Source organism: Lichenostomus cassidix, unplaced genomic scaffold (genome assembly GCF_008360975.1).
Source record: "Lichenostomus cassidix isolate B80296 unplaced genomic scaffold, HeHo_3.0 HiC_scaffold_34, whole genome shotgun sequence".
Taxonomy (NCBI): Eukaryota; Metazoa; Chordata; class Aves; order Passeriformes; family Meliphagidae; genus Lichenostomus; species Lichenostomus cassidix.
In genome coordinates, this window is record NW_028147431.1 from 1,217,185 (window position 1) to 1,243,160 (window position 25,976).

The following is a 25,976-nucleotide window of genomic DNA, read 5'->3' on the forward strand; positions in this document are numbered from 1 at the left end:
CCCTTCCAGTCCCTCCCAGTCCATCCCAGTCCATCCCAGTCCATCCCAGTCCATCCCAGTCCCTCCCAGTCCATCCCAGTCCATCCCAGTCCCTCCCAGTCCATCCCAGTCCATCCCAGTCCCTCCCAGTCCATCCCAGTCCCTCCCAGTCCCTCCCAGTCCATCCCAATCCATCCCAGTCCATCCCAGTTCATTCCTACTCCCTCCCAGTTTGTCCCAGTTTGTCCCAGTTTGTCCCAGTCCCTCCCAGTCCCTCCCAGTACCTTCCCCGTGAGCCACCCAGACTCCCAGCGTCGCTCCCTCCATCCCCCTGAGCATCACGGCCGGTCCTGGTGTCACCCTGACGGTGACAAAGCGCGACTCGAACCGTCCCGACTCGTTCCTCTCCAGAGCCACCGCGCCCGCCGGGCCCGACGTGCCGGTCTCTGTCACCAAATGTCACCAGTGTCACCACAGTGTCACCGAATGTCACCGGAGTGACACCAAATGGCACCAAATGGCACCGGAGTGACACCAAATGTCATCAAATGGCACCAGATGTCACCAAATGACATCAAATGTCATCAAATGGCACCAGAGTGTCACCAAATGGCACCACGGTGTCACCAAATGTCACCAAATGTCACCAGAGTGTCACCAAATGGCACCGGAGTGACACCAAATGTCACCAAATGGCATCAAATGTCATCAAATGTCACCAAATGTCACCAAATGGCACCAAATGTCACCAAATGGCACCGGAGTGACACCAAATGGCACCAAATGGCATCAAATGTCACCAAATGGCGCCAAATGGCGCCAAATGTCATCAAATGTCACCAAATGGCACCAAATGTCACCAAATGTCATCAAATGTCATCAAATGTCATCAAATGTCACCAAATGTCACCAAATGTCATCAAATGTCACCAAATGGCACCAAATGTCACCAAATGTCATCAAATGTCACCAAATGTCACCAAATGTCATCAAATGTCATCAAATGTCACCAAATGGCACCAAATGTCACCAAATGTCATCAAATGTCACCAAATGTCACCAAATGTCATCAAATGTCATCAAATGTCATCAAATGTCACCAAATGTCACCAAATGTCATCAAATGTCACCAAATGGCACCAAATGTCATCAAATGTCACCAAATGTCACCAAATGTCATCAAATGGCACCAAATGTCATCAAATGGCACCAAGTGTCACCGGAGTGACACCAAATGGCACCAAATGGCACCAAATGTCACCAAATGGCGCCAAATGTCACCAAATGTCACCAAATGTCACCAAATGTCACCAAATGGCACCAGTGTCACCAGATGTCACCAAATGGCACCAAATGTCACCAAATGTCACTAAATGTCACCAGATGTCACCAAATGGCACCAAATGTCACCAAATGTCACTAAATGTCACCAGATGTCACCAAATGGCATCAAATGGCACCAAATGGCACCAAATGGCACCAAATGTCATCAAATGTCACCAAATGGCACCAAATGTCACCAAATGTCATCAAATGTCATCAAATGGCACCAAATGTCACCAAATGTCATCAAATGTCACCAAATGTCATCAAATGGCACCAAATGTCATCAAATGGCACCAAATGTCACCAAATGTCACCAGATGTCACCAAATGGCACCGGAGTGACACCAGAGTGACAGCAGAGTGACACCAGAGGGATACCAGAGGGACAGCAAAGGTGGGAACATTGAGGGGACACACTGGGGACACACTGGGGACACACAAGGGACACCCCAGGCCACTCCTCTGTCACCAGAGTGTCACCAAACTGGGGGTGGCACTGGGGACAACTGCAGTGAAGGAATTCCCAGTGGGACTGAGTTGGGGACACTTTTGGGGACACTTTTGGGGACACCCAGGGACCTCCTGGAGCCCTCCTCTGTCACCAGAGTGTCACCAGAGTGTCACCAAGACAGGGGTGGCACTGGGGACAATCGCAGTGAAGGAATTCCCAGTGGGACTGAGTTGGGGACACTTTTGGGGACACTTTTGGGGACACCAAGGGACACACAAGGAAACTCCCAGAGCCTTCCTCTGTCACCAAATGTCACCAGAGTGTCACCAGAGTGTCACCACAGGGGGAAACATTGAGGGGACACACTGAGGTCACACTGGGGACACCAAGGGACACACAAGGGACACCCCAGGCCACTCCTCTGTCATCAAAGTGTCACCAGAGTGCCACCAGAGTGTCACCAGAGGGACAACAGAGTGACAGCAAAGGGGGGAACATAGAGGGGACACACTGGGGACACCCAGGGACACCAAGGGACACTAAGGGACACACTGGGGACACACAAGGGACACCCCAGTGTGACACCAGAGTGTCACCGCAGTGTCACCAGAGTGTCACCAAACCAGGGGTGGCACTGGGGACACGCTGGGGACAAACCCAGTGAAGGAAATCCCAAAGGGACAGAGTTGGGGACACTTTCGGGGACACCCTGGAGCCATCCTTCGTCACAGGAATGTCACAGAAATGTCACCAGAGTGTCACCAGGGGGGAGGGGACATTGAGGGGACACACTGGGGACATCCCTGGGGACACCCTGAAAGGGAAATCCCAAAGGGACAAAGTTGGGGACACTTTTGGGGACACCCAGGGACCTCCCAGACTCCTTCTGTGTCACAGGAATGTCACAGAAATGGCACCGGAGTGTCACCAAGACAGGGGGTGGCACTGGGGACAACCCTGGTGAAGGAATTCCCAAAGGGACAGAGCTGGGGACACCTTTGGGGACACTTTGGGGACACTTTTGGGGACACCCTGGAGCCCTCCTCTGTCACCAGAGTGTCACCAGAGTGCCACCAAGACAGGGAGTGGCACTGGGGACACCCTGGGGACAAACCCAGGGAAGGAATTCCCAAAGGGACACTTTTGGGGACACTTCTGGGGACACCCAGGGACGCCTGCAGGTGACACCGGTGACCCCAATGACCTCTCAGGTGACCCGGGTGTCCCCAGAGGTGACCCAGGTGACACTCAGGTGACCCAGAGACACCCCCAGGTGACACAGGTGACCCCACAGGTGACACTCAGGTGACCCCAGAGGTGACCCAGGTGACATTCAGAGGTGACCCAGGTGACCCCGAAGTGACCTCTGGGTCCATCCCACTCCCCAGGTGAGACATCCAGGTGTGTCCCCAAATCCAGGGGACACTCAGGTGACACTCAGGTGACCCCACAGGTGACACTCAGGTGACACAGGTGAGCCCTAAAGTGACTCAGGGACATCCCCAGGTGACACAGGTGTCCCCAAATCCCAATCGCAAACCCCACAGGTGACACAGGTGACACTCAGGTGACACAGGTGACACTCAGGTGACACTCAGGTGACACTCAGGTGACACTGAGGTGACACAGGTGACACTCAGGTGACACAGGTGACACACAGGTGACACTCAGGTGACACAGGTGACACTCAGGTGACACAGGTGACACAGGTGACACTCAGGTGACACTCAGGTGACACTCAGGTGACACTCAGGTGACACACCTGGCGGCAGTCCCACCCAGCCCAGCAGCGCCATCAGCTGGCAGCCGTTGCACACTGTGACCCCAAACCCCACAGGTCACACAGGTGACACAGGTGACACAGGTGACACAGGTGACACAGGTGACACAGGTGACACACAGGTGACACACCTGGTGGCAGTCCCACCCAGCCCAGCAGCGCCATCAGCTGGCAGCCGTTGCACACTCCCAGGCTGAAGGTTTCAGGTCTCCTCCGGAATCTCTCCAGGATTTCCCCAACTTTGGGGTTGAAGCGGATGGAAGCTGCCCAGCCTGGGAAAAATGGGGGAAAAACGGGGAGAATTGGGAAAAATGGGAAAAAATGGGGGAAAATGGGAAAAAATGGGGAAAAATTGGGGAAAATTGGGGAAAATGAGAAAAATGGGGAAATTGGGAAAAATAAGGACAATTGGGGAAAAATAGGGAAAATTGGGAAAAAATGGGGAAAATGGGAAAAAAAGTGGGAAAAATTGGGAAAAAATGGGGGGAAAAATGGGTTAGGGAAAATTGAAAATGGGGAAAAATGGAGGAAAAATTGGGGAAAATTGGGAAAAATGAGGAAAAAAGGGAAAAATAGGGAAAAAATGGAAAAGAGGAAAAATGGAAAAATAGGGGAAAATGGGAAAATGGGGAAAATGGGGAAATTGGGAAAAATGGGGAAATATGGGGGAAAAAGGGAAAAAATTGAAAGAGGGGGAAAATTGGGAAAAATAGGAAAAATGGGAAAATAGGAAAAATAGGGGGAAAATGGGGAAAAAATGGGGAAAAACAGAGAAAAATGGAGAAAAAATGGGGAAAAATGGGAAAAATGGGAAAAATAGGGGAAATTATGGGAAAAATGTGGAAAAATGGGGAAAAATGGGAAAAACGGGGAAAAATGGGAAAATGGGGAAATATGGGAAAAATTGGGGAAAATGGGAAAAAAAAGGGAAAAATGGGAAAAATGGGGAAAAATATGGGAAAATGGGGAAAAATGGGAAAAATTGGAAAAAATGGGAAAAATGGGAAAAATGGGAAAAATTGGGAAAATCTGGGAAGAAATGGGAAAAAAGGGGAAAATGGGGAAAAAATGGGAAAAAATGGGAAAAATGGGAAAATGGGAAAAATGGGAAAAATGGGGAAAAATAGGGAAAAATGGGAAAAATGGGGAAAAAAATGGGAAAATAGGGAAAAATGGGGAAAAATGGGAAAAATGGGAAAATGGGGGAAAAATGGGAAAAATGGGGGAAAAGGAAAAATAGGAAAAATATTGAAAATTAGGAAAAATTGGAAAATATCAAAAAATGGGAAAAATGGGGAAAATGGGGGAAAATGGGGAAATATGGGAAAATGGGGAAAATGGGGAAAAATGGGAAAAATACTAAAAAAAGTGAAATATGGAAAAATAGGGAAAATATGGGAAATTGGGAAAAATGGGAAATTAGGGAAAAATGGGAAAAATGGGAAAAATGGGGAAAAAGGGAAAAATATGGAAAAATGGGGAAAAATGGGGGAAAAGGAAAAAGATGGAAAATATTGAAAAATGGGAAAAATAGAGGAAATGATGGAAAAATAGGGAAAAATGGGAAAAAACATGGAAAAATATGGGAAAAACATAGAAAAATGGGGAAAATATGGAAAAATGGGGAAAATGGGAAAGGGAAAAAGAGGGAGAAAATGGGGAAAAATGGGAAAATGGGGAAAAATGGGAAAATGAGAGAAAAATTGGGAAAAAATGGGAAAAAGGGAAAAGGGGAAAAGATGGGGAAAATGGGGAAATTGAAAAAGGGGAAATTGGGAAAATGGGAAAAAGGGGAAAAAGGGGTTGGGGGATTTGGAAATGGGAAATTGGGGAAAATGGTGAAAAAATGAGGGAAAATGGGGGGAAAATGAGGAAAATGAGGGGAAAAGGAGGGGAAAATGGAAAAATGGAAAATGGAGTTAGGGAGCTGGAAATAGGGGAAAAAGGGGGAAAATGGGAAGAATGGGGAAATTGGGAGGGGGGAAAATTGGGGGAAAAGGGGGATTGGGAAAAATGGGAAAAAATGGGGGAAATGGGGTTAGGGGAGCTCGAAAATGGGGGATTTTAGGTCCGTTTTTGGGGTTTTTTGGGGATTTTAGGTCCATTTTTGGCGTTTTTTGGGGATTTTAGGTTCATTTTTTGGGGGTTTTAGGTACATTTTTGGGGGTTTTTGTGGGATTTTTTGGGCGGTTTTGGTTTATTTGGGGTTTTTTGGGATTTTAGACTTTTAGGATTTTTTTGGGACAATTTTTTGGGGTTAAAAACCCCCAAATCTGACCTTTGGCAGATCCCAGGACATCAGCATAGCTGAACCCCAAAAACCCCAATTTGGGTTCAGATTTTGGGGTTTTTTGTGGGATTTTAGGGACATTTTTGGGATTTTTGGGGATTTTAGGTCCATTTTTTGGGGTTTTTTGGGGATTTTAGGTTCATTTTTTGGGGTTTTTTGGGGATTTTAGGTTCAATTTTTGGGGTTTTTGGGGGATTTTAGGTACTTTTTGGGGTTTTTTTGGGGATTTTAGGTCCATTTTTGGGGTTTTTAGTGGAATTTTATGTACATTTTTTGGGTTTTTTGTGGAATTTTTTTCTGTGTTTTTTTGGGATTTTGGGTTTTTTTGGATTTTAGGATTTTAGAATTTTTTGGGGGATTTTAGGTCCATTTGGGGGTTTTTTGGGGATTTTAGATCCATTTTTATGGTTTTTTGGGGATTTTAGGTACTTTTTTGGGGTTTTTTTGGGGATTTTAAGTCTTTTTGGGTTTTTTTTGTGGGATTTTTTTGGCGGTTTCGGTTTATTTTAAATGTCAGGATTTGGGGGTTTTTTGGGGTCATTTTTTGGGGTTAAAACCCCCAAATCTGACCTTTGGCAGATCCCAGGAGATCAGCATAGCTGAACCCCAAAAACCCCAATTTGGGTTCAGATTTTTGGGGTTTTTGTGGGATTTTTTTGGCAGTTTGGGGGTTTTGGGGGATTTTAGTTCCATTTTTGGGGTTTTTTGGGGATTTTAGTTACATTTTTGGGGTTTTTTTGTGGAATTTTATGTACATTTTTTGGGTTTTTTGGGGATTTTAGTTCCATTTTTGGGGTTTTTTGTGGGATTTTTTCTGCGTTTTTTTGGGATTTTGGGATTTTTTTGGGTTTGGGGTTTTTGAGGATATTTGGGGGTTTTTTGGGGTCATTTTTTGGGGTGAAAAACCCCCAAATCTGACCTTTGGCAGATCCCAGGACATCAGCATAGCTGAATCCCAAAAACCCCAATTTGGGTTCAGATTTTGGGGTTTTTTTCTGGGATTTTAGGTCCATTTTGGGGTTTTTTGGGGATTTTAGGTCCATTTTTGGGGTTTTTGTGGAATTTTATGTACATTTTTTGGGTTTTTTGTGGAATTTTTGGTACTTTTTTTGGGTTTTCTGTGGGATTTTTTGGGCAATTTTAGTTTATTTTAAATGTTATGATTTTGGGGTTTTTTGGGGTCATTTTTTGGGGTGAAAAACCCCCAAATCTGACCTTTTGCAGATCCCAGGACATCAGCATAGCTGAACCCCAAAAACCCCAATTTGGGTTCAGATTTTTGGGATTTTTTTGGGGATTTTTGGTACATTTTTTGGGTTTTTTTGGGATTTTGGGTCCATTTTTGGGTTTTTTTGGGATTTTAGGTGCATTTTTGGGGTTTTGGGGGATTTTAGTTACATTTTTGGGGTTTTTTGGGGATTTTAGGTCCATTTTTGGGGTTTCTTGTGGAATTTTATGTACATTTTTTGGGTTTTTTGTGGGATTTTTGGTACTTTTTTGGGGTTTTCTGTGAGTTTTTTTGGCGGTTTTGGTGTATTTTAAATGTTATGATTTTGGGGTTTTTTGGGGTCATTTTTTGGGGTGAAAAACCCCAAATCTGACCTTTGGCAGATCCCAGGACATCAGCATAGCTGAATCCCAAAAACCCCAATTTGGGTTCAGATTTTGGGGTTTTTTTCTGGGATTTTAAGTCCATTTTTGGGGTTTTTTGGGGATTTTAGTTCCATTTTTGGGGTTTTTTGTGGGATTTTATGTACATTTTTTGGGTTTTTTGTGGAATTTTAGGTACATTTTTTGGGGTGTTTGTGGAATTTTAGGTACATTTTTTGTGGGATTTTAGGTACATTTTTGGGGATTTTTTTGCCGGTTTTGGTTTATTTTTAATTTTAGGATTTTGGGGTTTTTTGGGGTCATTTTTTGGGGTGAAAAACCCCCAAATCTGACCTTTGGCAGATCCCAGGACGTCAGCATAGCTGAATCCTCCCACAAACACGAGTCCCCTGAAGCCATCGAGGGAGGCTGAGCCCGAGCAGAGATCCTGGGTGGTCACATCCCACACCTGGGGAGCCAAAAAATCCCAAAATTAGCCCCAAAAATATCCTGAAATTACCAGGAATATAGAGAGAAATAACCTTAAAAAAATTTAAATTGGAGTTATCCCAAAAAAAACCCCAAAAAAACCCCAAAAAATCCCAAAATTAGCCCCAAAAATATCCTGAAATTAACAGGAAAATCGAGAGAAATAACCTAAAAAAACTTAAATAGGAGTTATCATAAAAAAACCCAAAAAAAACCCAAAAAAACCCAAAAAATCCCAAAATTAGCCCCAAAAATATCCCAAAATTACCAGGAAAATCAAGAGAAATAACCTAAAAAAATCGAAATAGGAGTTATATTAAATAAAACCCCAATAAAAGCAGAATTAGACCCAAAAAATCCTCAAAAACCATCCCAAAAATCACCCCAAAAACCCCAAATCCCACCCAAAATCCCCAAAAATCCCAAAATAAACCCCAAATCCCACCCCAAAATCCCTCAAAAATCATCCCAAAGTTCCCAAAAATTCCAAAAACCCCAAATCTCACCCCAAAAATCCCCCCAAAACCCACAAATTCCACCCCAAAAACCCCAAAATCCCAAAATAAGACCCAAATCTCACCCAAAACCCCCAAAAAACCACCCTAAAAGCTCCTAAAATCCCCAAAACCCCAAAATCCCAAAGACACCATCCCAAAATCCCCAAAAATCCCAAATCTCACCCCAGAATCCCTCAAAAAAGAACCCCAAAAATCCCAAAAAGCCTAAATTGTACCCCAAAATCCTTCAAAAACCATCCCAAAACACAAAAAAAATCCCCACAAAAACCCCAAATCCCACCCAAAACCTCCAAAAAACCACCCCAAAAACCCAAAAAAACCCCAAAAGCCCCAAAAACCCACAAAACCCCACAAATTGCACCCCAACCCCCCAAAATCTCCCCAAAATCCCAAAATAAAATCCAAATCCCACCCTAAAATCCCTCAAAAACCATCCCTAAAATCCCCCCAGAAACCCCAAATCCCACCCCAAAACCCACAAAAAACCACCCTAAACACCCAAAATCCCCCAAAAACCCCAAAACCCCCAAAAAACCCTAAAATCCCAAAAAACCACCCCAAAACCCCCAAAAAACCAACATAAAAACCCAAAAAACCTCAAAAGCCCCAAAATCCCCCAAAATCCCAAAATAAAACCCAAATCCCACCCCAAAATCCCTCAAAAACCATCCCAAATCTCCCCCAAAACCCTGAAAAAAACCACCCTAAAAGCTCCTAAAATCCCCAAAACCCCAAAATCCCAAAGAAACCATCCCAAAATCCCCAAAAAACCCAAAATCCCACCCCAAAATCCCTAAAAAATCATCCCAAAAACACCCAAAAATCCCAAAAAAACCCCAATTGCACCCCAAAAGCCCTAAAAAGCATCCCAAAAATCACCCAAAAACCCCAAATCCCACCCCAAAACTCCCCAAAAACACCCCAAAACAATAATTCCCCCAAAACCCCACAAATCCCTCAAAAAATCCCTCAAAAAACACCCCCAAAAAAATCACCCCAAAAACCCACAAATCCCACCCCAAAAGCCCCAAAATCCCAAAATAAAACCCAAATCCCATCCCAAAATCCCTCAAAAACCATCCCAAACACCCAAAATCCCCCAAAAACCCCAAATCTCACCCCAAAACTCCCCAAAATCCCAAATAAGACCCAAATCTAACCCAAAATCCCCGAAAAACCACCCCAAAACACCCCAAAATCCCCACAAAAACCCCAAATCCCATCCCAAAACCCAGAAAAAACAACCCTAAAAGCCTCAAAAACCCCAAATCCCACCCCAAAACTCCCAAACCCCAAAACCCAAATCAAAAAACCCACAAATCTCACCCAAATCCCACTCCAAAACTCCCCAAATCCCAAATAAACCCAAATCCCACCCCAAAATCCCTCAAAACCCCCAAACACCCAAAATCCCCCAAAACCCCCAAATCTCACCCCAAAAGCCCCAAAATCCCAAAATAAAACCCAAATCTCATCCCAAAATCCCTCAAAAACAATCCCAAACAGCCAAAAATCCCCACAAAAACCCCAAATCCCATCCCAAAACTCCCAAAAAACATCCCAAAATGAAAAATACCCCAAAAATCCTCAAAATCCCAAAATAAAACCAAAATCCCACCCCAAAATCCCTCAAAAACCATCCCAAAAATCACCCCAAAAACCCCAAAATCTCACCCCAAAACTCCCCAAAATCCCAAAATAAAACCCAAATCTCACCCCAAAATCCCTCAAAAACCATCCCAAATCTCCCCCAAAACCCTGAAAAAAACCACCCTAAAAGCTCCTAAAATCCCCAAAACCCCAAAATCCCAAAGAAACCATCCCAAAATCCCCAAAAAACCCAAAATCCCACCCCAAAATCCCTAAAAAATCATCCCAAAAACACCCAAAAATCCCAAAAAAACCCCAATTGCACCCCAAAAGCCCTAAAAAGCATCCCAAAAATCACCCAAAAACCCCAAATCCCACCCCAAAACTCCCAAAAAACACCCCAAAACAATAATTCCCCCAAAACCCCACAAATCCCATCCCAAAATCCCTCAAAAACACCCCCAAAAAATCACCCCAAAAACCCACAAATCCCACCACAAACTCCCAAAATCCCAAAATAAACCCCAAATCCCACCCCAAAATCCCTCAAAAATCATCCCAAACACCCAAATCCCCAAACCCCCAAATCTCACCCAAACTCCCAAAATCCCAAAATAAAACCCAAATCTCTCCCAAAATCCCTCAAACCACCCCAAAACACCCAAAATCCCCACAAACCCCCAAATTCTACCCAAACCCCAAAAACCACCCTAAAGCCCCAAAACCCACAAACCCAAAACCCCAAAACCCACAAAAACCCCAAAACCCCAAAAACCCAAAAAAACCCAAAACCCAAAAAACCCCAAACCCCCGAAAAAACCCAAAAAATCCCCCCAAAAACGCCAAAAAATCCCAAAAAAACCCCAAAACCCATAAAAAACCCCAAAAACCCCAAAACCCCAAAAAACCCAAAAACCCCATAAAAACCCCAAAACCCCAAAAAACCCAAAAAACCCCAAAACCCCAAAAAACCCCATAAAAACCCCAAAAGCCCCAAAACCCCAAAACCCCCAAAACCCCAAAAACCTTAAAAACCCCAAAAAATCACCCCAAAAACCCCCAAAAAACCCAAAAAACCACCCCAAAAACCCATAAAAACCCCCAAAAGCCCCAAAAAACCTCAAAAAAACCCCAAAAAACCCCAAAATTCTCACCTGGAATCCGGCCATGGCGAAAGCTGCTGCCATCTCCCTGTCCCCATTGCTGCCCTCCTCCCTCAGCACAGCCACCCGGGGGCCTGGCAGCTCTGGGGGACCCCAAAATTCGGAATCAGCGACCCCAAAAACCCCAAAAAGCAACCCAGAAACCCCAAAAACCAACCCAAAATCGCCCTGGTCCCGAAAAACACTGTAGATCCCAAAAAAGCACGAAAAAACCCCAGAAATCCCCAAAAAACCACAAGGAAATTCTACAAAAAATCCCACAGATTAAACACAGACCCTCTGGCAGCTCTGCAGGATCCCAAAAATTGGAATTGGTGACCCCAAAAACCCCAAAAAGCAACCCAAAAACCAACCCAGAGAGCCCAAAAACCCCAAAAACCAACCCGAACACCCCAAAAACAAAAAACAAACCCCAAAACCCCAAAAAACAAACTCGAAAACCCCAAAAAAAGAACCCAGAGATGCCAAAAACCAACCCAAAAAATCCCCAAAAACCAACCCAGAAACCAAAAAACCCTTTAGATCCCAAAAAAACCCTAAAAAACCCATAGAAAACCCACAAAAAAACCCCACAGAGATCCCCACAGCCACCCGGGGGCCTGGCAGCTCTGGGGGACCCCAAAATTCGGAATCAGCGACCCCAAAAACCCCAAAAAGCAACCCAGAAACCCCAAAAACCAACCCAAAATCCCCCTGGTCCTGAAAAACCCCATAAATCCTGAAAAAAACCCCAAAAATCCCAGAGAAATCCCAGGAAAAACCCCACAGATCCCTCCCAGACCCCTTGGTAGATCTGGGGATCCCAAAAATCACAATCAGTGACCCCAAAAACCCCAAAAACCAACCCAGAAACCCCAAAAACCACCCAAAATCCCCCTGGTCCTGAAAAACCCTGTAGATCCCAAAAAACCCCAAAAAATCCCCCAAAAAATCCCAAGAAATCCCACAAAAAATCCCACCCAGACCTCTTGGTAGATCTGGGGATCCCAAAATTGGTATGAGTGACCCCAAAAAGCCCAAAAACCCCAAAAAACCACCCCAAAATCCCCCTGGTCCCAAAAAACCCTATAGAACCCAAAAAACCCCAAAATAACCCAAAAAAATCCCAGAGAAATCCCAAAAAAACCCCACAGATTCATCCCAGACCTCTTGGTAGATCTGGGGATCCCAAAATTGGCATCAGCGACCCCAAAATCCAAAAAACCAACCCAGAAACCCCAAAAACCAACCCAAAATCCCCCTGGTCCTGAAAAACCCTATAGAACCCAAAAAACCCCAAAATAACCCAAAAAATCCCACAGAAATCCCACAAAAAACCCACAGATTCCTCCCAGACCCCTTGGTAGATCTGGAGGATCCCAAAAATTGGAATCAGCGACCCCAAAATCCCAAAAACCCCAAAATCCCCAAAACCCCAAAACACCAAAAACCCCAAAATGCCCAAATCACAAAATCCCCAAAATCCCTGAATCCCAAAACCCCAAAATCCCAAATCCCAAAATCCCAAAACCCCAAAATCCCAAGCCCCAAAAACCCCAAAATCCCAAAAACCCCAAAATCCAACCCAGAAACCCCAAAATCACCCCAAAATCCCCCTGGTCCCGAAAAATCCTGTAGATCCCAGAAGTTCTCAATGTCCCCAATGTCCCCAACATCCCCAACGTCCCCCATGTCCTGAAGTCCCCAATGTCCTCAACATCCCCAATGTCCCCAAATGTCCCCAATGTCCCCAAAATCCCAAAGTCCCCAGTGTCCCCAATGTCCCCAAATATCCCCAATGTCCCCAACATCCAAAATGTCCCCATTGTCCCCAATGTCCCCAAAGTCCCCAATGTCACCATTCCAATTCCAATGTCCCCAACATCCCCAATATCCCCATTAATGTCCCCAATGTCCCCAACGTCCCCAACATCCCCAATGTCCCCAATACCCCAAATGTCCCCAGTGTCCCCAATGTCCCCAATGTCCCCAACATCCCCAATGTCCCCAATATCCCCAGTGTCCCCAATGTCCCCAATGTCTCCAATGTCCCCAATGTCCCCAATGTCCCCAATGTCCCCAATGTCCCCAGTGTCCCCAATGTCCCAATGTCCCCAATGTCCCCAACATCCCCAATGTCCCCAATGTCCCCAATGTCCCCAATGTCCCCAATCCCCCCGATGTCCCCAGCTCCTCACCCATATTCCGGATGATCGGTGCCACCTCCTCGGGGTCAAAGGTCACCTCGTACTGAGGTCCCCAACGTCCCCTCAGGTCCTCCTCCTCCTGTGTCACACAGCTTGGGGACGCCTGCAGCCGCTCCAGCCGGAAACTGAGCTCCTCCCACTGTCCCCTGATGTCCCCAACGGCGTCCTGCAGCACCTCAGTGCCACCAACCGACACCGAGACCTGGGGACAGCATTGGGGACATTGGGACATAGGGGACATTGGGGACATTGAGGGACAGGGACTGAGCTCCTCCCACTGTCCCCTGATGTCCCCAACGGCGTCCTGCAGCACCTCAGTGCCACCAACTGACACTGACACCTGGGGACAGCATTGGGGACATCATTGGGGACATTGGGGACAGGAACTGAGCTCCTCCCACTGTCCCCTGATGTCCCCAACAGCGTCCTGGAGCTCCTCAGTGCCACCAACTGACACCGAGACCTGGGGACAGCATTGGGGACATTGAGATATTGGGGACATTGGGGACACTGGGGACATTGGGGATGTTGGGGACATTGGGGACATTAGGGACATTGGGGACATTGAGACTATTTGGGACATTGGGGACATTGAGGACATTGGGGACACTGGGGACGTTGCAATGGTAACACTGGGCATGGGGTGACACTGGGGACACTGGGGACAGGGGACTGAGCCACTGTCACCTGCCTGAGGGACATGAGGGACATGAGGGACACAGGGATGGTCAAGGACAAAGGGACACTGAGGGACATGAGGGACACCAGGACAGGTGGACATGGGGACAGGGAGGGACATGGGGACAGGTGGGGACAGTGGGGGACACCGAGGGACACGAGGGCATGGGGACATGGGGACAGTGCCAGGGGGACATGGGGACACTGAGAAACACAGGGACACCAGGGGACACTGAGGGACAGGAGGACACGAAGCCACCACCCAACACCCTGGGGGACAAAGCCAATGTCCCCAATGTCCCCAATGTCCCAAGTGTCCCCAATGTCCTCATTGTCCCTAATGTCCGTATTGACCCCAAAGTCCCCAATGTCCCCCCACTGTCCCCGATGTCCCCAATGTCCCCAATCACCCCAATGTTCCCACAGTGTCCCCCAGTCCCCCAATGTCCCCTCAGTGTCCCCAGTGTCCCCTGATGTCCCCAATGCTCCCAATCAACCTAAAGCCCCCCATTGACCCCAATGTCCCTGATGTGTCCCCAGTGTCCCCAATGTCCCACTGACCCCAATGTCCCCAATGTCCCCAATGTTACCAATGTCCCCAAAATCCCCAGTGTCCCCAATGTCCCACTGACAATGTCCCCAATGTCCCCAATGTTCCCAATGTCCCCAAAGTCCCCAGTGTCCCCAATGTCCCCAATGTCCCCAGTCCCACAATCTGTCTAATGTCCCCAAGGTCCCAAATCCCCCAATGTCTCCAATGTCCTCAAATTCCCCAACACCCCCAATGTCCCCAATCCCCAATGTCCCCAACATGTCCACAATGTCCCCGATGTCCCCATAATCCCAAATGTCCCCAATATCCCCAATGTCCCCAATGTCCCCAATGTCCCCAATGTCCCCAATGTCCCCAATGTCCCCAAAGTCCCCAAAATCCCCAATGTCCCCAATGTCCCCAATGTCCCCAAATTCCCAACATCCCCAATGTCCCCAATGTCCCCAAATTCCCAATGTCCCCAATGTCCCCAAAGTCCCAATGTCCCCAATGTCCCCATTCATGTCCCCAATGTCCCCATAGATCCCAAATGTCCCCAATGTCCCCAATGTCCTCAAATTCCCAACATCCCCAAAGTCCCCAATGTCGCCAGTGTGCCCAACATCCCAATGTCCCCAAATCCCCCAACACCCCCAGCCCCCCGATGTCCCCGCTGTCCCCAAGTCCCTCACCGTGGCTCGAGGCCCGTAGGGGCCGCTGTGGCCGATGGGGACACAGGTGACATTGGCGTCCTGGTAGCGCCGGCAGACGGGGACAGCGGCGGCCATGGGGACCTCGAGCAGCAGGGCTGGCTCCTCGGAGAACAGCAGGGACAGCACTGGGGACAGCGGGGACATCAATGGGGACAGTGGGGACAGTGGGGACAGCGGGGACGTTGGGGATACTGGGGATATTGGGGACAGTGGGGATGTTGGGGACGTTGGGGATGTTGGGGACATTAGGCACATTGGGGACATTGGGGACATTGGGGACATTGAGAGTATTGGGGACATTAATGGGGACATTAATGGGGACATTGGGGACATTGGGGACGTTGGGGACAGTGGGGATATTTGGGACATTGGGGACATTGGGGACATTGGGGATATTGGGGACATTGGAGACATTAATGGGGACATTTGAGGATTTGGGGACATTTGGGGATTTTGGGGACATTTGGGGATGTTGGGGACATTGGGGACATTGAGAAAATTGGGGACATTGGGGACATTAATGGGGACATTGGGGACATTGGGGACATTTGGGGATATTGGGGATGGGGAATGTTGGGAATTTTGGGGACATCGGTGGGGACATTGGGGATGTGGGAACATTGGGGACTTTGGGAACATTGGGGATATTGGGAATATTGGGGACATTGGGGACATTGGGAGGATTTGGGGACATTTGGGGACATTTGGGGACATTGGGGACATTGGGGACATTGGGAGTATTGGGGACATTGGGGATGTTGGGGACATTGGGGACATTGGGGACATTTGGGGACATTGGGGACATTTGGGACTTTGGGGACATTGGGGGAATTTGGGATATTTTGGGATTTTGGGGACATTGGGGACATTGGGGACATTGGGGACATTGGGGAGACTTCGTGCCCATTGAGGACACTTTGTGGCCACTGAGGTCACTCTGTGGCCACCAAGGTCACCCTGTGGCCACCAAGGTCACCCTGGGGACATCAAGGTCACCCTGAGGCCACCAGGGCCATGGCTGTCACTCACCAGTGACACCGGGCGGTGGCGCGGGGACATCGACGGTGACACCGCAGTTGCCGGCAAACGCCATCTCCAGCAGGCAGCCCAGGAGGCCACCGTCACTGACGTCATGGCCGGCCGTCAGGACACGCTCTGGGGACATCAGAATGTCACCAAATGTCACCAAGTGTCACCAAATGGCATCAAGTGTCACCTCAGGGTCAGTAAATGTCATAAAATGTCACCCAAGGTTGGAAATCCCCAAATTCCCCATTGGTGACGTCATGGCCAATGGTCAGGACACGCTCTGGGGACATCAGATGTCACCAAATGTCACCAAGTGTCACCTCAGAGTCAGTAAATGTCACTAAATGTCATCAAATGTCACCAAATGTCACCCAAATGTCACCCAAGGTTGGAAATCCCCAAATTCCCAATTGGTGACGTCATGGCCAATGGACAGGACATCTTCTGGGGACATCCGAATGTCACCAAATGTCACCTCAGTATCACTGAATGTCACCTCAGAGTCAGCAAATGTCACTAAATGTCATCAAACGTCACCAAATGTCACCAAATGTCCCCAAATGTCACCCAAGGTGGGAAATCCCAAATTCCCAATTGGTGACATCATGGCCAATGGACAGGACACCCTCTGGGGACATCAAAATGTCACCAAATGTCACCAAGTGTCATCTCAGAGTCACCTCAGGGTCAGTAAATGTCATCAAATGTCACTCAAGGTGGGAAATCCCAAAATTCCCCATTGGTGACATCATGGCCAATGGACAGGACATCCTCTGGGGACATCGAAATGTCACCAAATGTCACCAAAATGTCATCAAATGTCACCTCAGGGTCAGTAAATGTCACCAAATGTCACTAAATGTCACTCAGGGTGAGAAATCCCAAATTCCCCGTTGGTGACATCATGGCCAATGGACAGGACACGCTCTGGGGACATCGAATGTCACTAAATGTCACCTCAGGGTCAGTAAATGTCATCAAATGTCACTTTGGGGTTATCAAATGTCATCAAATGTCACCAAATGTCACCTCAGGGTTACCAAATGTCACTTTTGGATCATCAAATGTCATCAAATGTCATCAAATGTTACCAAATGTCACCAAATGTCACCCAAGGTGAGAAATCCCAAAATTCCCCATTGGTGACGTCATGGCCAATGGACAGGACATTGTCTGGGGACACTGAAATGTCACCAAATGTCACCAAGTGTCACCAAATGGCATCAAGTGTCACCAAAAGTCACCTCAGGGTCATCTCAGGGTCTGTAAGTGTCACCAAAAAATCTCAAAAAAAATCCCAAAAATTTAAGAAAACTCCCAAAAAAATCCCACAAAATCCCCCCAAAACCCCCAAAATCCAAAAAAAATCCACCAAAATCGCCAAGCCCCCAAATTCCAAAAAAATCCCCAGAAACCCCCAAAATCCACAAAAATCACCAAAACCCCCAAAATCCCCCCAAAACCCCCAAAATCCCCCAAAATTCCCAAAATCCCAAAACTCCCCAAAATTTCCCCAAAACTAAAAAAATCCCCAAAATCCCAAAAATCCCCAAAATCCCCAAAACCCCAAAATCCCCAAAATCCCCCAAAAACCCAAAAATCCCTCAAAAATCCCCACCCCCAAAAATTCCCAAATCCCCAAAAATCCCCCAAAATCCCCAAAATTCCCAAAAAAAAAAAAAAAAACCCCAAAAATCCTCAAAAATACCCAAAATCCCCAAATCCCAAAAATTCCAAAAATCCCAAAATTCCCCCAAAATTCCCCAAAATTTCCAAAAAATCCCCAAACCCCCAAAATTCCCCCAAAATCCCCCAAAAATCCCCAAAACCCCAAAATCCCCAAAAATCCCCAAAATCCCAAAATCCCCCAAAATCCCAAAATCCCAAAACCCCCCAAAATCCCCAAAATCCCCCAAAATCCCCCAAAATCCCTCAAAATCCCCCAAAATCAAAGAAAACCCAAAAATCCCAAAAAATCCCCAAAATTCCCAAAATCTCCCAAAATCCCCCCAAAATCCCAAAACCCTCAAAAATTCCCCCAAAAAATCCAAAAAAATCCCAAAAACCCTCAAAAACACCCCCAAAAATCCCCAAAAAATCCCCCAAAAATCCCCAAAAATCCCAAAATAATCCCCAAAAATCCCCAAAACCTTTGATCAGCTCCTGGGTGACATGGAAAGCTCTCTCGAGGGTCTCAGGATCGTCCAGGTCAGGGCAGGAATCTCCCAGCTGGGAGAAAACCTGAGCGAGAGCCGAACCGCCCAGCCGGTGCTGCCCGGGGTTCAGCTGCACCCACAGCAGGGCTCCTGGGAAAGAGAAATTGGGGAAAAATGGGAGAAATTGGGAAAAAAATGGGAGAAATTGGAAAAAAAATGGGGAAAATCGGTGAAAAAATGGGGAAAATCGGCCAAAAAATGGGGAAAATACACGAAAAAATGATGAAAATCGACCCAGAAATGGAGCAAATCTGCCCTGGGTTCAGCTGCACCCACAGCAGGGCTCCTGGGAAAAGAGAAATTGGGGAAAAATGGGGAAAAATGGGGAAAAAAAGGGAAAAATTGGTGAAAAAACGGGGAAAATTGGTGAAAAAACAGAGAAAATACACCAAAAAATGATGAAAATCGGCCCAGAAATGGGGAAAATCCACAAAACAACAGGGAAAATACACAAAAAAATGACAAAAATCTGCCCAGAAATGGGGAAAATCCACAAAAAAATGGAGAAAATCCACCTAGAAATGGAGAAAATCTACATAGAAATGAAGAAAATCCACACAGAAATGGAGAAAATCCACCCAGAAATGGGGAAAATCCATCTAGAAATGGGAAAATTTACACAGAAATGGAGAAAATCTACACAGAAATGTGGAAAATTGAAACAGAAATGGGGAAAATCTACAGAGAAATGGGAAAATCTACCCAGAAATGGAAAAAATCTACCCAGAAACAGAGAAAATATCCCAAAGAATGGAGAAAATTCACCCAGAAATGGCAAAAATTCAAACAGAAATGGAGAAAATCCACAAAAAATGGGGAAAATCCACAAAAATGGGGAAAATCCAAAAAAATGGGGAAAATCTCCCAAAAATGGGGAAAATTTACACAGAAATGGAGAAAATCCACCAAAAAATGGGGAAAATCCACCAAAAATGGGGAAAATATTCCAAAAACTGGAGAAAATCCACCAAAAAATGGGGAAAATATTCCAAAAATGGGGAAAATCCAAAGAAAAATGGGGAAAATCCACAAAAAAATGGGGAAAATCCACAAAAAATTGGGAAAATCCACCAAAAAATGGGGAAAATCCACCAAAAAATGGAGAAAATCCACAAAAATGGAGAAAATCCACCAAAAAAATGGAGAAAATCTACAAAAAAATGGGGAAAATATTCCAAAAAATGGGGAAAATATTCCAAAAATGGGGAAAAATCCACAAAAAATGGGGAAAATCTCCCAAAAATCGGATTGGAGGTGAAATTGTCATTGAAAAGGGACAAAAGTGACCCAAAATGGCCCAAAATGGCACCAAAAGTGTCCCCAACTTGTCCCCAAGGTGTCCCCAGATGTCCCCAGATGTCCCCCAGGTGTCCCCAGGGTGTCCCTAAGTGTCCCTGGAGTGTCCCCAGGTGTCCCCAGGTGTCCCCAAGTTGTCCCCAGTTGTCCCCAGTTGTCCCCAGGTGTCCCCAGATGTCCCCAAAGTGTCCCCAAGTGTCCTCAGTGTGTCCCCAAGGTATCCCCAGGGTGTCTCCAAGGTGTCCCCAGTTGTCCCCAAGGTGTCCCCAAGGTGTCCCCAAGATGTTTCCAGGTGTCCCCAGGGTGTCCCCAGGTGTCCCTAAGTGTCCCTGGAGTGTCCCCAAGGTGTCACCAGGTGTCTCCAGATATCCCCAAGGTGTCCCCAGGTGTCTCCAAACTGTCCCCAAACTGTCCCCAAGTGTCCCCAGGGTGTCCCCAAGGTGTCCCAAGGTGTCCCCAAGGTGTCCCCAGTTGTCCCCAAGGTGTCCCCAAGGTGCTCCCAGGTGTCCCCAGTTGTCCCCAAGGTGTCCCCAGATGTCCTTAAGTGTCCCCAAGTGTCCCCAAAGTGTTCCCAAAGTGTCCCCAAGGTATCCCCAGGTGTCCCCAAGGTGTCCCCAGGGTGTCCCCAGCTGTCCCCAAGGTGTCCCCATGATGTCCCCAGATGTGCCCAAGGTGTCCCCAAGCCTCACCGCGCTCGTCGGGACACTTGAGGTCAGGGGTGACAGTGGCAGTGACATCAGGGCACACGGCGTAGGTGGAGATGACCAGAGCGCCTGAGGGGACAGTGGGGACACCGCGGGGTCACCGTGGGGTCACCGATGTCCCCAGTGTCCTCACGGATGTCCCCAGTGGCTCCCCAATGCCACCACGGGGTCACCAATGTCACCAAGGTGTCACCAAGGTGTCCCAATGTCCCCAGGATGCCAAATGGCCCCCAATGGCACCAACATCCCAAAAATCCCAAAAAAAAAATTGTCCCCAATGTCCCCAATCTCCCCATTAATGTCCCCAATGTCCCCAATGTCCCCATTAATGTCCCCAACGTCCCCAATGTCCCCAATGTCCCCAATAGCCCCAATGTCCTCACTGATGTCCCCAACATCCCCATTGTCCCCAATGTCCCCATTAATGTCCCCAATGTCCCCAATGTCCCCAACGTCCCCAATGTCCCCAACATCCCAAATGTCCCCAATGTCCCCATTAATGTCCCCAAAATCCCCAACGTCCCCAACATCCCCAATGTCCTCATTGATGTCCCCAATGTCCCCAACATCCCCAACGTCCCCAATTGTCCCCAACGCCACCACTGTCCCCAGTGTCACCACTGTTCCCAATACCCCAAAAGTCCTCATTGTCCCCAACATCCCCAACGTCCCCAATGTCCCCAACATCCCCATCGCTTCGTCAATGTTTACCCCCCAATGTCCCCAATGCCACATCTAATTTCCAACGTCTCAATGTCCCCAACATTTCACACCCTTTAATGCCTTCACATCCCCTAATGTCTCAATGTCTTGCCATTAACATCCCCAATCGTCCTTCAATGTCCCCAATGTCCCCAATCTTTCAATGTCCCCAACATCCCCAGCCCCCAGCCCCGCTGTCCCCGCTGTCACCAGGTGCCAGCACGGTCTCTGTCCCCACGCGCGCCGCCATGCTCAGCGAGTCCTTGCCGCCGTCGATGGCCACGCCCAGCCGCTGCATCAGTGTCACCAGCGCGTCACACGCTGCCACCAAGGCCCCGCCCTCCGGCCCCGTCTTGGCGCCCCACATCCAATTGCCCGAGCACTTGATGTCCTGGGGACAGCGGTGGGGACAGCGGGGACAGTGGGGACAGTGGGGACATTGGGGACAGCGGGGACAGCGGGGACAGTGGGGATGTTGGGGACAGTGGGGACATTTGGGATATTGGGACATTGGGGATGTTGGGGACATTAAAGGGGACATTGGGGATGTTGGGGACATCAGGGACAGTGGGGACATTGGGGATGTTGGGGATGTTGGGGATGTTGTGGATGTTGGACATCAGGATATTGAGGGATGTTGGGACATTGGGGACATTGGGGACATTGGGGATGTTGGGATGTTGGGGACATTGGGGATGTTGGGGGACAATGTGACATTGGGGACATTGCAGTGGGATTAGCTGTGCATTGGGGACGTTGGGGACATTGGGGACAGTGGGGACAGTGGGGACAGTGGGGACATTGGGGACATTGGGGACAGTGGGGACAGTGGGGATGTTGGGGACATTGGGGACAGTGGGGACATTGGGGACATTGGGGACATTGAGGACATTGGGGACGTTGGGGATGTCGATTGTGGGACATCAGGTACATTGAGGGGATGTTGGAGACATTGGGGACATTGCAGGACATTTTATGATGGGATTTGGGATGTTGGGGACATTGGGGACATTGGGGACATTGGGGACATTGCGGACATTGGGGGGATTTGGGATGTTGGGGACATTGGGGATGTTGGGGGGATTTGGTACATTGGGGACGTTGGGGACATTGGAAACATCATTGGGGATATTGGGGATGTTGGGGACATTTGGGGACATTTGGGGACATTGGGGACATTAATGGGGATATTGGGGACATTGGGATATTGGAGACATCAGGGATATTGGGGACATTGGGGTGACATGAGGACATTGGGGACATTGGGGACATCAGGGACGTTGGGGACATTGGGGATATTAATGGGGACATTGGGGACATTGGGGTGACATGAGGACAATAGGGACATTGGGGACACAAGGCCAGGTGACACAAAGGGGACACACAGACACAGAGAGAGACAGAGGGAGGGGACAAGTCAGTGCCACTGCCTGTCACCTCCCCCAACTGCCACCCCCAGCCCACAGTGTCCCCAACCCCCCTGATGTCCCCAACCTCCACTGTCGCTAATATCCCAAAACCCTTCAATGTCCCCAATGTCCCCAAATATCCTCAATGTCCCCAACATCCCCCGTTGTCCCCAACCCCTTCATTGTCCCCAGCCCTCCCAATGTCCCCAATGTCCCTGATGTCCCCAATCCCCACAATCCCCCCAACCCCCGCAATGTCCCCAATGTCCCCAAACCCCAATATCCTAAATGTCCCCAGTGTCCCCAACACCCCCTGATGTCCCCATGTCCCCAGTGTCACCTTGAGGTGTGTCACTCTGGCCAACACCAGGTTGGTGATGGCCTCGGTCAGTCCCCAATGTCCCCAAACCCCAATGTCCCCACTGTCCCTAATCTGCAATACCCCAATGTCCCCAACTCCCCCAATGTCCCCCCAAAGTCCCCACAATGTCCCCAGTGTCACCTTGAGCTGTGTCACCCTGGCGAACACCATGTTGGTGACGGCATCGGTCAGCGCCCAATGTCCCCAAACCCCAATGTCCCTAATGTCCCCAACATCCCAAATATCCCAAAACTCCTCAATGCCCCTCAATGTCCCCAATGTCCCCAACACCCGCAATGTCCCCAGTGTCACCTTGAGGTGTGTCACCCTGGCAAACATCAGGTTGGTGATGGCCTCGGTCAGTGCCCAATGTCCCTAGTGTCCCCAAACCCCAATGTCCCCAACATCCCAAATATCCCAAAACTCCTCAATCCTCCCAATGTCCCCAATGTCCCTAATGTCCCCAACACCCGCAATGTCCCCAGTGTCACCTTGAGGTGTGTCACCCTGGCGAACACCATGTTGGTGATGGCCTCGGTCAGCGCCCAATGTCCCCAATGTCCCCAATGTCCCCAATATTCCCAACGTCCCCAATGTCCCCAATGTCCCCAAACCCCACCAATGTCCCCAGTGTCCCCATGTCCCCAATGTCACCTTGAGGTGTGTCACTCTGGCGAACACCATGCTGGTGATGGCCTCAGTCAGTTCCCGATGTCCCCAGTGTCCCCAAACCCCAATGTCCCCAAATACCCCAATGTCCCCAATGTCCCCAACCCCCCCAATGTCCCCGCTGTCCCCAGTGTCACCTTGAGGTGTGTCACCCTGGCGAACACCATGTTGGTGATGGCCTCGGTCAGCGCCAGCCTGGCTCCGGCCGCAGGGTCCAGCAGCCCCTTGACCGGCTGCTCGCCGATGGCCGTGGCGGCGCCGCTGTCCCCAAAGTGGGACAGTGCCACCACCGCCACGTCGGCCAGCGGCGTGTGCAGGGGACCGACGCACTGCTGCTGCGCCACCAGCCCTGTCACCGAGCGGTCCACCTGGGGACAGCGGGGACATTAGTGGGGACAGTGGGGTGTTGGGGTTGGGGTTGGGGTTGGGGTTGGGGTTGGGGTGGGGGGTGTGTGGGGTGTGGGGTTGGGGTTTGGGGTTGTGGGGGTGGGGTGTTGGGGTGGGGACTTGGGGATGTTGGGGATGTTGGGGACATTGGGGACATTGGGGACACTGGGGACATTGGGGACAGTGGGGACATTGGGGACATTGGGGATGTTGGGGACATTAATGGGGACATTGGGGACATTGGGACAGTGGGGACATTGGGGACATTGGGGACATTGGGGACATTGGGGACATTGGGGACATTGGGGATATTGGGCACATTGGGGACATTGGGACATTGGGGATGTTGGGGACATTAATGGGGACATTGGGGACATTGGGGACATTGGGGATATTGGGGACATTGGGACATTGGGGACATTGGGGATATTGGGGACATTGGGGACGTTGGGGACATTGGGGATATTGGGGACATTGGGGACATTGGGGACATTGGGGACATTGGGGACATTGGGGATGTTGGGGACATTAGGGACATTGGGGACATTGGGGACGTTGGGGACATTGGGGACATTGGGGACACTCAGGTGACACAAAGGTGACATGGCTGGAGTGCCACAGGTGCCATTCAGGTGCCACAGGTGAGCACGAATGACACAGAAATGACACAAATGACACACGGGTGGCACAGGTGACACACAGGTCACCGGTGTGTCCCAGGTGAGCACAAATGACACAGGAATGGCACAAGTGACAGACAGGTGACACCGAGGTGACACCGAGATCAGGCACGTGAGCCAGGTGAGCAGAAATGACACAGATGTGACGCAGGTGACACTCAGGTGACACACTGAACACACTCAGGTGACACTCAGGTGACACTCACCTTGTTGCTCAGGTACCTCTTGCTGGCCACTTGGTGTCACACAGGTGACACATACATTATTCAGGTGACACACAGGTAACACAGGTGACACAGGTGTGACATACAGGTGACACAGGTGACACAGGTGACACTCAGGTGACACTCAGGTGACACAGGTGACACTCACCTTGTTGGTCAGGTACCTCTTGCTGGCCACGGCCGGGAGGTTTGGTGCCACACAGGTGTGACAGGGGTGGCACAGGTGACACATACATTAACACAGGTGTGACAAATGACACAGATGACACCCAGGTGACACTCAGGTGACACTCAGGTGACACTCAGGTGACACAGGTGACACTCACCTTGTTGGTCAGGTACCTCTTGCTGCCCATTTGGTGTCACACAGGTGACACATACATGACTCAGGTGTGACACACAGGTAACACATACATTACACAGGTGACTCAGATGACACTCAGGTGACACAGGTGACCCAGGTGACACTCACCTTGTTGGTCAGGTGCCTCTTGCTGGCCACGGCCGGCAGCCTCAGCACTCTGCCCAGCGCCGCGCTCACTGCCAGCTCGGCCGGCAGCCATCGGTGTCACACAGGTGACACATTGAACACACACAGGTGACACAGGTGACACTCAGGTGACACAGGTGACACTCACCTTGTTGGTCAGGTATCTCTTGCTGCCCACTTGGTGTCACACAGGTGACACATACATGACTCAGGTGTGACACACAGGTAACACAGGTGTGACAAATGACACAGGTGACACACAGGTGACACTCAGGTGACACAGGTGTGACAAATGACACAAATGACACTCAGGTGACACAGGTGACACTCAGGTGACACACAGGTGACACTCACCTTGTTGGTCAGGTACCTCTTGCTGCCCATTTGGTGTCACACAGGTGACACATACATTATTCAGGTGACACACAGGTAACACAGGTGACACAGGTGTGACATACAGGTGACACAGGTAACACAGAGGTGACACACAGGTGACACTCACCTTGTTGGTCAGGTACCTCTTG

At 48.9% G+C, this 25,976-nt stretch overlaps 1 protein-coding gene across 1 annotated transcript in view; it reads right to left on the reverse strand.

Moving 5' to 3' along the window:
* Positions 1-207: 207 nt before the first annotated feature.
* The window catches only part of LOC146423101 (phosphoribosylformylglycinamidine synthase-like), a gene marked incomplete at its 3' end in the record, with an annotated part of 33,926 nt that continues 8,157 nt past the window's right edge, over positions 208-25,976 (reverse strand). The window contains exons 4-14 of the mRNA XM_085045071.1: positions 23,809-24,039; positions 21,443-21,623; positions 20,516-20,599; positions 18,465-18,620; positions 16,315-16,440; positions 15,265-15,410; positions 13,354-13,564; positions 11,168-11,259; positions 7,771-7,885; positions 3,668-3,808; positions 208-425 (exon numbers count right to left, since the gene is read on the reverse strand). Of these exons, the coding sequence (XP_084901197.1) occupies positions 208-425; positions 3,668-3,808; positions 7,771-7,885; positions 11,168-11,259; positions 13,354-13,564; positions 15,265-15,410; positions 16,315-16,440; positions 18,465-18,620; positions 20,516-20,599; positions 21,443-21,623; positions 23,809-24,039 (1,701 nt within the window). The remainder of the gene's footprint in view (positions 426-3,667; positions 3,809-7,770; positions 7,886-11,167; positions 11,260-13,353; positions 13,565-15,264; positions 15,411-16,314; positions 16,441-18,464; positions 18,621-20,515; positions 20,600-21,442; positions 21,624-23,808; positions 24,040-25,976) is intronic.